The 12446-nt window shown below is 43.0% G+C and overlaps 1 protein-coding gene across 1 annotated transcript; it reads left to right on the top strand.

Annotated features, from left to right (window-relative positions):
- The first annotated feature begins 6341 nt into the window (after nucleotides 1-6341).
- LOC542703 (calcium-dependent protein kinase 24) lies at nucleotides 6342-10510 on the top strand. The gene is made up of 8 exons (XM_008681406.4): nucleotides 6342-7143; nucleotides 7241-7895; nucleotides 8316-8459; nucleotides 8549-8701; nucleotides 8825-8940; nucleotides 9476-9643; nucleotides 9740-9964; nucleotides 10076-10510. The coding sequence occupies exons 2-8, from the start codon at nucleotides 7307-7309 to the stop codon at nucleotides 10205-10207; spliced, it is 1527 nt and encodes a 508-aa protein (XP_008679628.1). The 5' UTR covers nucleotides 6342-7143; nucleotides 7241-7306; the 3' UTR covers nucleotides 10208-10510.
- Nucleotides 10511-12446: the final 1936 nt, after the last annotated feature.

Raw genomic sequence — 12446 nt, 5'->3', positions numbered from 1 at the left:
TGAAAAGCAATGCAAATCTTTAGCCTATAAATGAGTTTATGCCACATACTCATATTAGTGAAGTAAATAAAACGATAATAGCATATCACCCACCATCCTCCCTCTTGATTCTAGAACATCCTCCTTTGTATCTCAATAATGTTTTCAACCAAATTTATTTTATCTCAAATAATCAAGCAATCATAGAATTGACCATGGGATGGGTTGTCACATGTCAGAGGGAACAAGGGAAGGATGATAGCTTGTCCATGTAATGTTAGCATAGCATAGGCAGTACATCACAAGCATAATAACGGAGATGGTAGATGAGCAAAGTGTTTCCTATATCCCCTCATGCGGATATAATTATAGAAACGCCAATGATAGAGCATCTTGACTTTCTTCCGAGCACGACAAAGACTCTTTTAAGGTGTTGTTGTAGAAAAAAGGGTGGCAGGCCTTTCCAGAAAATAGAGTTTGATCTACAGACAGAATCAATACAGGACCACACTGGAGTACTCGCTATGTAGAGGTCTGTTGCCAGCCTCCTACCCACCGATAGCCAGGATATGATGATGGTATTGCAGAATTCTGCACCACAGTTTCCATTCTTAGTAGCTTGAGAATAGAATTCTAGAACTAACATGTTCCTCGGTTCAGCCTACCTGCAGCTGTTGTGCTCTGATTCATTCATCCACGAGAGCCCAGGAACTAACTAGTGGTTCTATGCCTCTATAACTGGCATCACACATGGAGCCTCCTTCACATACTCCTCCATGGTTGAAAGGAATGTTTATGGTGGCTGAAAAGAAGATAAATCAAACTGAGTATCCAGGGAATTTAGGATAAGTCTTATGTAGTAATTTGCACCATTTGATCTGTACAGGGGACACAAACCAGAAGTGGAGCTTGGTTGTCGATGGCCCACAAATTGACCCTGCGAACATAAGGCGGTAGTACTGCACGGCCTAGGCGGTGATTCCCATCACGGCAGACACCATCAGCATGGCATAGAGTGACACGTGGAGCAGCACCAGGCCCAACGACCACTGCAACGCCTTGCCCAGGTCCGACGCCGGGAGAGACAAGAGGAGACGTTGCGTGCATGGCAGGAGAAGCGGGAAAGATTTGTGGTGAGCGCGGGACTGCACGAGGCATCTCTAGCGACTACCGCACACGACAAGAGATGGATTGGATGCCCATGTCAATTTGCCCGCGGTGGTCGCTGGTTCCTCCACAGCAACAACTGGTTCCTTCAAGGCAGCTGCCTTGCCTGAGAGGGTTCTTTGACCAGAGGGTCGCTCCCTAGGTTTTGTGAAATTGATGAGTAGTGTGATGATGGCTCGGAGGAAGGATGGCTCGCGAGACTAGAGGTAGATGGTGGGGCGGGGGGGAGGACTAATATCGGGGGGTGGGTGGTGCAGGCACGTTGTCCGATTTAGGAGTAGGAGAAATGGCCGACCTAGGGGGTAAGTGAACTAGGTGGTGCCCACCGCCACACACGCCGGGGGACTCCATCGCCACTTCGGGGCACGAGGAGTGGAGGGGAACCCAGAGAGGTGGAGCCGCCGGCGAGTGTGTTGATGAGGATCTGTCGTCGCGGTTGGGGGAGGTCCTCTTACGTTGCATGGGCGTGGGCGAGGAGCAGCGCATCGGGCGGCACCGCACCCAACCCCATCCCTGTCACCATCGGCTCCGCTGGGAGGAATGAGAGATGAGGAGGTGGGAGGAGAGGCGGTGACCATGTCGTGGTGGAGCGGTGTAGGCTGGTCTAGGAGGCGAGGACGCATGGAGCAGAGGCGGATGGGGAGGTGGTGAGGGCGCCAAGCGTAGAGACGGAGGAAAGGTGTGGACATGGGGTGAGAGAGGGGCAGGACGACGCTTGACTCGGCGGCTCGGGGGACGAGGGCATCGCGAACGGAAGACGAGGGCGGGGGCACGTAGGTGTGGACGCCCTCCTTAGCTTCTTAATAGAGTAGTATTGATAGTGAAGAATTAACTATATTGGCTTTATTACTAAACTTGCTATAATCTTCACGCATAAAAATGGTAGGAGACACTATTGTTAATAAGAGTATCTCCTTGGCAATCATTTGTTACTGAAGTCTGGCTACGCAAAACTGGGTGCTCATGTGCTGAAAAATACGTATGGTGGGTGTTTGGTTTGAGGAATGAGCTAGTCCATCATCTTCTCACTCGCTATTTTTGTTTAGTTTGTGGAATAGAATAAGTTGATCCATCACCATCTCATTTCTCATAGTTAGTTAGTACTAATGTGAGGAATGGAGTTATCCCACCAAAATTGAGGAATGAACCTAAGATGCACCACCTGAATTTGGATGGAGTGATTTCCTAAACCTAACACCCTATAAAAGTGCAAGTCGCAAGGAATATGTCAGTCCAACGGAATGTCACGGCGGAATAAACAGAGTCCATGAGAAGACAACCAAGTGCTTGATAATTCCAAAGAAAACTTTTGTATTCATCGTTCACTTTTTATCACTGTCGTCCTTGTCCACTTCTTACGGACCAAACAATGAAACACATACCGTGAATCCATATGTTTTTCTCATCATACATGTTACATTTATGAGTGGTAATGAACTCTAAATTTTATATACTATAAAATTAAGGATCGGATCGAGTTAAGATCGAGCTCTATTTATATTAATTTTTGAACTAAAATTATTTAAGAGCTCAAATAAATTGCGAAGAAACATTTGGATCGTCATCCATTACCACCCCTAGGTATATTACATACACAGACCCTGTTTGGTTCCATTTTCTAACTTAGTCGCTTTTAGTCCCTAAAATGTCAAACTCGTGACTAAAGTAGGCCTTCCAAAAAAGGTATTCTAGTGGCTAAAGTTTAGTCCCTAAAATTTAGAAGGTTGACTAAAATAACCAAACATGGTGGCGGCCAAGAACCTTCAGGTAGCTAATCGTTTGCCATTCAGAGGAAAAATTCTTCTCTCAATATTTATTATTCCCATCATTAACCTTTTTTTGAATAACTCACTGTAGGTGATCCCTACAGTATTTCATTTAAAAGGGGTAATATATACAAGTTTACAAGAGGTGTACGAGCCTTTGCACAGATAGTCGAGGATGGGAGAGTTTTACAATGTTCGCAACACAGATAGTCGAGGATGGGAGGCCTAATAGAGGTAGCTACTGCGTGCTTCGATCTATAGCAGATGAGAAGCATTTCTTTTTTGAACAGGTCTTTACAACATTTGTTGTGGGGGTGTCTTCAAAGATCTACCAATTCCTGCATTCCTTGATGCAACACAATATTGTAATAATGATTTCCATGTTACAAGGCTTTGTTAGCTATCATCTCATGCGGGCAATCGTTGTGTGTAGATCAGAGGTATAATTGGGGGGAGTCCAATTATATGTCAGCATCTTCGTGCGAAGTTGTATTGCAAAAAAAGATGGGGGACTGTTTCTTATTTTTGCAGTATGCAATTCTCACATGTGTATGATTCCAGTTTTATGTTACTTCTCTTGAGCATTGCCATTGTATTCAGTCTATCTTGTAGTAGTAGCCAGAAGAAAAACTTTTGTTCAAGTTGGCATTTAAAGTTCCCATCAACATAAATGTGGGCTAGACTGACACAGTCTTCATCATGCGTGTGTAGGCCTTTTATGAGGAGTAGTGTCTGCCTTCCCAGGTGTATGTCCATTTATTGGGATAGTTAGTTACTTGCTAAGAGCGTAGGGCCAAGTTAAGATGTTAAAACTGTTTGTAGGCCTCAGTTGACATTGATAATTAGAACATGTTCTAGGTTTGCTTGAGTGCCTTCTTGCAATAGGGTAATTTGCTTGTCGTTTGTGTACAAGAACAATTCGGTCTATGATAAAGCAGGGGTTTCTTGCATTCCACATGTTATGCCATAGCTGAATAGAGCGGTCATCCCCCATAGTTACTTCCAAAAAGCCTTTATATGTCTTCAATAGCTTGAATATGTCATTCCACTAGAAGGATCCCACCTTTTGGTGGAAGGGACTACCCCGACTCTATAGTGATTGTTCCAGATTAAGTTCACCCAAGGCAGATTTTGTTTATTGAAGAATTTGCCTAGACTTTTCATCAATAGTTCTTGATTTTGTGTCATAAGAACAAGGACTCCCAAACCTCCTTGGTTTTTCTGTCTATATGCAATTTGCTAGGCTCTCTACGATGACCTTTTTTGCATTTATGTCAGCACCTCTCATAAGTAGTGCTTTTTGTATTTGTTGATTTGTGAGTGCACCTATAGGGGGTGAATAGGTGATCCTGTAAAATCAAATACTAAATAGCACAAACTTGGTTTATAAATGTTAGAAAGAGTTAAGCCAAGTTGTTAAAGCGAGAACTCTTCACTTGATTGTTCCTTTAGAGTGAGTATTGAACTATGGAACAATAGCACAAGTGATTAAGCGAGAACTCGAGAGAAGAAACCAATCACACACAAGAGTGACACAAGAGACACGGTGATTTTATCCAGTGGTTCGGCCAAATATAACACTTGCCTACTTCCACGTTGTGGCGTCCCAATGGACGAGGGTTGCACTCAACCCCTTTCAAGTGATCCAATGATCCACTTGAATATCATGGTTTCTTCCTTATAGTAGTTTTCCCGTTTGTGAGGAATCTCCACAAGTTGGAGCCTCTCACCCTTACAAAGTTGATCACAACACAAAGCACAAGAGTAAGGAAGGGAAAGAAACACACACAAGACTTGAATCGCAGCAAGCACACACACACACAAGTCAAGACGTGAGCACACAAACACGGCGCAGGGAGTTTACAACTCAAACGGTGCTCAAATCTCAAACACGATGATTCGATTGCGTGGTTGCGGAGTCTAGGCGTCTTAGGATGTTTTGTGAATGCTTGGTGTATTGCTCCATGTGCCTAGGGGTCCCGTTTATAGCCCCAAGGCAGCTAGAAGCCGTTGGAGATCCAATTGAAAGGCAATTCTTGCCTTTTGTCGGGTGGCGCACTGGACAGTCCGGTGCACCACCGGACATGAACAGTAGCTGTCCGGTGCCCGATCTCCTTCCATATTGGACGCACCCGACTGTTGGACCTTTGGTCCCGTTGGCGCACCGGATGTCCGGTGTGACCAACTGACCGTTGGCGCGGGCCACGCGTCGCCCGCTGATTTCGCTGCCGACCGTTGGCACGGGCGCCTTTGGCACATCGGACAGTCCGGTGCACACCGGACAGTCCGGTGAATTTTAGCCGCAGCGCCACTGTCTTTTTCTCGAGAGCGACGAGTTCGTCGCCGAGCCAGCCTAGGCACCGGACACTGTCCGGTGCACCACAGGCTGGTGCTAGTTTGGCTAAACTCAGCCAAATCTTCTCCAACTCAATTTCTTTTGATTTGACAAGATTCCTGGCACTTAGATAAATATGTTAGTAGCCAAAAACAATTTACTAAGGCTGAAGACATACCTTGTTCTTTGATTTGCATCTTAGTACTTATGAACCAACGTATTTTGTGTTGGATATCTAATCACCAAAACATTTTTAGAAATGGCCCAAGGGCACATTTCCCCTTCAATTTGTTTGATCACCGAGCTTGGGAGCTTGAGAGTGCATATATAGAAAGTAGGTAACGACGAGAACACTAAAAAATGACCATTTGTAATCTCCTAGCTTGTGATAGGAACACTAAGATTGATGATATGTGTCGTCAATCTTTTGTATCAATGAAAGGAAAGCTTTTAGGATTAATTTAACTAAACTCATGGGCAGCCCAAGATATATGATGGGGAAAGTTCCAATCTGGCAGTTGAAGGTTTTTTTTACAACAGTTCCATTTTCTGATTAGACACATTTACCAGGTAGATATTCGACTTGTGTTAATTGGAGTAGAGACCCATATAATCTACAAAAAATAGTTTAAAATAGCCTTGAGGACAAACAATTGTTTTGGGCATGCTTCCATAATATGGATGTCGTCGTCCGCATATTGAATAATTGAGAAGTTATGTCCACATCTTTGCTATACAAGTAGTCTAAGAAGGCTAAGGTCTTTTGCTTTGTTTATTATTGATTGTAACAAGTCAGTTGCTAGGATGAATAGAAGTGGTGAGAATGTTTATGATGACCACGTGTTTAAGTTTGTCAAACGCTTTTTCAAAGTCCAAATTTTAGGATGATCATTTCTTTTTTGGACTGTTTGCATAAATGTATGTATCCAAAAGAGCAAGCCACTCAATCCATAACGATTTATGTGAATGAGCTCACCCTCTACAGTTGGCCAACAGTTTGGTTAGAAGTTTCACGAGCGAATTCAAGAGTGAGATTATAATCACTACCTCAATAACAATAAAGGTGTCTTATTTCATAGGACAATGTGGGACCCATTTATGCTTTGCAAATCATACTGTTTCCAATAATTATAGTTGGTCACTATACACGGTTTTTAGCAGACATGGACTCTTGCGTATTTTCCAATTTACAAAAGGAAAAATATTAAAAAATAGTAATAAAAAAGGGAAAAAAAACAATGGAGACATCGTCGTCGTCTCCTTCCTCCCTCCTTCCTGGTCGCCCATGGATTATTCCATAGATACGACCTAGCTGCGCTGCTACAGCCCCCGCATTTCCCTTCCCCCAATCCTCTCCTCCACGAACACGCCCTCCCTTTTGCCCGTTCCCAGCCTCGAACGGCAAATCAAAAGGCAGATATATGAGCTCTTGGTCATCGTCTCCACGCCCCATTGGTAGCCGCCTCTGAAATTCCTATAAAAAAAGATATATGGGTGGAGCCATCACCCACGCCGCCAAGATCCTGTCTTCTTGCGCGGCCAGCTCGTAGCTCCACGCCGGATAGATAGAAGAGGCCAACCTTTCCTCCCCGCTTGCTCCCCTTTTCTTTCGGCAGGATTGCACATCTTCCCCCACGTGACACCTGAGAAAGTGAGAGCACAGATTTCTTCTTCCCCTTGCTGCTGCCGTTTCTCGTTTCCGTTCCTCTCTGCTCGTGGGTTTGTCATAGATAAACCTCGCATAAAGCTTCGTTCCCTCGGCTCTTGGTCCCAATCGGCAGGGCTCCTCCGCTTACCCGCTCCAATTTCTCCCCCCCCCCCCCCCCCCCCCCCCCCTGTTCTTCTGTCTCCAACCCGCGGGAATCCTTGAGGAGTTGCAGGAATTTGTAGCGAGAGGTGATTTTCTTTTTTTCCTTTTGACCGGTTCTTGATCGCCGTATCCCCAAATTTCTCACCTTTTCTCCGGGTTTTCCGGTTTTTTGTCCAAGAACAGGCTCCTTTCCTGCTGCGGAGGCCGTCGTACGGTTCTTGATCCGGGGAGCACACCTGGGGCGCGCCAATGCAGCCGGACCCGAGCGGGAACACCAATGCGAAGGCGAAGCTGCCGTTGATGGCTCCGGCGCCGTCGTCGGGGCGCCCGGCGTCCGTGCTGCCGTACAAGACGGCGAACGTGCGGGACCACTATCGCATCGGCAAGAAGCTGGGGCAGGGGCAGTTCGGCACCACGTACCACTGTGTGGGCAAGGCCGACGGCGCCGAGTACGCGTGCAAGTCCATTCCCAAGCGCAAGCTGCTGTGCCGGGAGGACTACGAGGACGTGTACCGCGAGATCCAGATCATGCACCACCTCTCCGAGCACCCCAACGTCGTCCGCATCCGCGGCGCCTATGAGGACGCGCTCTTCGTGCACATTGTCATGGAGCTATGCGCCGGCGGCGAGCTCTTCGACCGCATCGTCGCCAAAGGCCACTACAGTGAGCGCGCGGCAGCGAACCTCATCAAGACCATTGTCGGGGTCGTGGAGGGATGCCACTCGCTCGGGGTCATGCACCGGGACCTCAAGCCGGAGAACTTTCTCTTTGCCAGCACCGCTGAGGAAGCCCCACTCAAGGCCACTGACTTTGGGCTGTCCATGTTCTACAAGCCCGGTATGCGCGTTTCTTTCCTTTTACATTCCTCAATGCCCCAATTTGGTAGGTCAACTGCTGCTGTTTACTGTTTCCATCTGATGCAAGGTAGTTAATTGCTGTGTCGGAATGACCTTTTTAGATTGTTATAAAACATTGACACTTGATATAATGTCTTGGTAGGAGAACAGATACAAAACCATGCTGAAGCTCCTAGTTTCGTTTTGAAATGGGAATGAGTTACTGAAACTGTTAATAAAAGCTTACAAGAAGCCATTTGTGGTTTCGAGATGGTGATTTATGATCTACTATTTTGATGTGCTTGGTACAATGGTATTTGCATTCTAAATTGTGCTCGGTTTGACTCTTGTATTGATGTTCTCAGTGCCCCCTTCTGCTAAGATTCTTTATGATGCAAGCTGCTCGTTTCCATTTTCCCAGGTGATAAATTCTCTGATGTCGTTGGAAGCCCTTATTATGTTGCACCAGAGGTACTTCAGAAATGTTATGGTCCAGAAGCTGATGTGTGGAGCGCAGGGGTAATTCTGTACATTTTGCTTTGTGGTGTCCCTCCATTTTGGGCAGGTAATGTATCTGTCATTCAAACCAGCATCTAAATCTCTTGTCACTGCAAATTCACATGTTTTCCATTATGTTATATGGTCTTCTTTCAGAAACTGAGTCTGGAATCTTCAGGCAGATTATGCGAGCCAAACTTGATTTTGAATCTGAACCCTGGCCCAGTATTTCTGATAGCGCTAAGGATCTGGTCCGCAATATGCTTACTCGGGATCCTAAAAAGAGATTTAGTGCTCATGAGGTTCTCTGTAAGTACATTCCTTTCCTCATCTATCTCATGTAGCTGAGTTGTGGATACATTTCCTCGGTGCTACTGCTACATGGGATATGCATTTTTTATTTCCTCATAGTAATAGCTTTGTCTATTTCAGGCCACCCATGGATTGTTGATGATGCCGTGGCGCCTGATAAGCCTATTGATTCTGCTGTTCTCTCAAGGCTGAAGCATTTTTCGGCAATGAACAAGCTCAAGAAGATGGCATTAAGGGTATGCATATTTACTTGTCCTTATTGATGTGATATCTGATTCTATACCATTTGGTTTTATGTGGACCCTAATAGTTAAGGCATTGTATACGTTACTGTTTGCATTAAACAGTCTTACTGTTTAACTGTAGTGGGTCCTCTATCATGATCACTCTGAGTCTCCGAAGGTGGTGCTTTATTCTCTAACCAGATACAATCTAGTAGAACTCAGGAAGATTGATAGTCATACTCATATGTCTGATCTCATGCTTATTTACACCCCTGCTTTCTTGTCTGTCACAATGCCCACTACGTTCCATCCAGGTTTTCTGATTCATGCTATCAAAGCAAAACGTTATAGATATTGAATATGTTGTTCTGGACTGCCTTTGCTTTTCTGACATTTTACATCGTAATTAGTAGCTACAAACCTATTAATTTCGACTATTGCATCACGGGGATTGCAGAATACTTCTAATACTCAGTGCATGACATGAAAGCTGCAGTTGCGGTCTTAAAAAAAACTGACATACTGTAGGCATGTTTTCAATATCCAGGTTATTGCTGAAAGCCTGTCTGAGGAAGAGATTGGAGGCCTCAAGGAGTTGTTCAAGATGATTGATACTGACAATAGTGGGACTATAACATTTGATGAGCTGAAAGATGGCTTAAAAAGGGTAGGCTCCGAATTAACAGAGAACGAAATCCAGGCTCTAATGGAAGCAGTAAGTGCTCCTCTAGCCTTTTACTAGTTCATCATAATTCCTTGGAGATGTATGTTCTGTGGACATTGATTTCTTCTTTTCCTACACTTGTTTCAGGCTGATATTGATAACAGCGGAACCATCGACTATGGTGAATTCATCGCAGCTACTCTGCACATGAATAAGCTGGAGAGGGAGGAGAACTTGGTTTCGGCATTCTCATTTTTTGACAAAGACGGAAGTGGCTTTATAACCATTGATGAACTGTCACAAGCATGTCATGAATTCGGTCTTGATGACGTCCACCTCGAGGATATGATTAAAGATGTTGACCAGAACAATGTTAGTCCATTTTATATTTAATCTACTTTCTCTGCCCCTATGTTTTATTTGCATTCATAATCTTGGTTTTCATCGTTCGCCACTTAATTTTGATATGGTTTTCCACTCCAGGATGGCCAAATCGACTACAGCGAGTTCACAGCGATGATGAGGAAGGGCAATGCTGGTGCAACAGGAAGGAGAACCATGAGGAACAGCTTGCACTTGAATCTCGGCGAACTCTTGAATCCCAGCAAAACCTAGCGTGCATTGGAAGGTCTTGTCGGGTACATTCCCATGGCATATGAAGATTTTGGATGCGTTGTCGATCGGCTGGCCTATTCTGAGATGTTGAGCGGTTGTCCTGTGGTATTACTAAGATGCTGAAGAATTTTCCTAGAAGTACAACTGCCCTGCGGCATATATGTATAACTGTCGATGTAATGTAGATTGAACATGGTCTAAACATTACTTCCCTAGAAGTACAACTTCTCTGCTGTCAAGTGTGTGTTTAGTTGATATTGAATAGCAATTTCTTTCTCTAATTTCATTGATGACTCTTTTTTACACCTTCGCTCATTTTTGGTGTGGCACGACCTATATTCTTCTTAACTCCCACCATCAATAGCTATAATTAATATCGGTAGATAATACAGGGTTAACATTTCTAGAATTATTTGTTATAAAGACTACTACGATGTACAGCTCTTTTAATTTATGATGACATGTTTTTATAGATAGTGTTGGTCAAAGATGAATGAAATCTATTTTTAGGAGAAACTTAGATGGACTTGTACTTGCGATTGGAGGAAATATATATATCTGATCCGAAAATTAGAAGAATGGGTATAAAAGTATGACGCCAAGAAGGAGGCTAAGGTTTGAAGGTTTTGTTTGGGTACTCTATTATTAACCTCAATCCACATATATTGAGACAGATTAGGATATAAATTAGTTTAAGTTAAACCTCAATCCACCTTAATGCATATGAATTTAGCTAAATATTAGAATACCTAAACTAGGTCTCAACGGGAACAAACCATCCGTCTTCTACCACTGTATTACATATTTGATTATGTCATACAAAGATAGATATTGTAAATATATATATATATATATTAATAATTTAAAAATATAAAAATATAATTATGTTTCAATAAATATCTCATTTAAGAAAGTTCTACCTATATGACAGATAAAAACTGTACAAGTGTACTAGTAACTAACTAATCAAACATGCATGTGCCTAAACCACATGCACAAAATTGTACTATAGCAAGGATCATCCATATGAATATTGCGGCGAATAGCTCTACCTTTTTATATTACTAGATCATTGGACGCGCAAAGCACGGTAGTTGCAACTATATGTAAATGTAGAAACATAATATTGAATCATACAAACAACCTTATCCAAAACAGCCTAACTTAAGGGGTGTTTGGTTTCTAGGGACTAATGTTTAGTCCCTACATTTTATTCCATTTTAGTTCTAAAATTGCTAAATATAGAAACTAAAACTCTATTTTAGTTTTTATATTTGGCAATTTACAGACTAAAATAAAATAAAATGAAGGAACTAAATATTAGTCACTAGAAACCAAACACCCCCTTAATAATGCCATTTCTTTTCAAACATAGGGATTCTGTACACCAAAGTTGCTTAATACATTAAGGACTAGTTTGGGAACACTAATTTCCCATGGGATTTTTATTTTTCCAAGGGAAATTAGTTCATTTTTCCTTGGGAAAATGAAAATCCCATGGGAAATTAGTGTTCCCAAACTAGCCCTAAAAGATAAAAACACCGGTAGCGACACATTCGGTGGGAGAGGTTTTAGACAGGAAACTACTATGATTGGACCACGAGAATGTTGTTTCTGGATGGAACCTAATCTAAGATCAAAAAGGAAAACAAAAGGCAAAGAGGTGTGGATAATGAAATTCTTCTTTTTTCCTATTAGTTATGCAAATTCAATTTGATCAGTGTGATTGCATTATCGCAGTAATGACGACATTGAGCTAACAAGTGGAGAACGAAATAGCAAAGGTTGTCATAGTCCAGAGCAAAAAGGGGCTTCCTAATAATTGTCATATCTTGATAGCTCTAGCAACACTTGTTGTATAGGAGGCATGGGTTACTGCCAACAACCAACAGCTGAACAACACCTCTTTTGAATCTCACTCAAAAGATGCATCACTTTACAAAAACCTGAGGCAAACCTCCCAGTTCTAAAAATTTCACACCAATTTATGTTTTGAAGACGCTCTAGCCTTTCTTCACATGTAACTTGATCAATGCTACCATAGTACTTTTTAAGTATTAGTATTTTGAGTAGGGTAGCAGGATGAAGCTTTTTCCCAGTTTTATAGATAGATTTATTACAAAACCAACATTATGTAACATAAGTTATAAAGAAAGTAACAAGAAACATTATCTGATTAGAATCTCTCCTAGGTTTCCAGAGAATTGCCAATCAATGTACCCCTTAGTGCTGGCAAGTT

This window comes from Zea mays, chromosome 4 (assembly GCF_902167145.1).
Source record: "Zea mays cultivar B73 chromosome 4, Zm-B73-REFERENCE-NAM-5.0, whole genome shotgun sequence".
In the NCBI taxonomy this organism is placed as follows: domain Eukaryota; kingdom Viridiplantae; phylum Streptophyta; class Magnoliopsida; order Poales; family Poaceae; genus Zea; species Zea mays.
Note: the sequence above shows the minus strand (reverse complement) of the source record. Positions and strands in the feature narration are given on the sequence as shown.

Coding starts and splice junctions, on each gene's coding strand:
- LOC542703 (XM_008681406.4), top strand. CDS start 7,307: ATGCAGCCGGACCCGAGCGGGAACACCAATGCGAAGGCGAAGCTGCCG. Junction 8,460..8,548: donor TGTCCCTCCATTTTGGGCAG/GTAATGTATCTG, acceptor GTCTTCTTTCAG/AAACTGAGTCTGGAATCTTC. Junction 8,702..8,824: donor TAGTGCTCATGAGGTTCTCT/GTAAGTACATTC, acceptor TGTCTATTTCAG/GCCACCCATGGATTGTTGAT.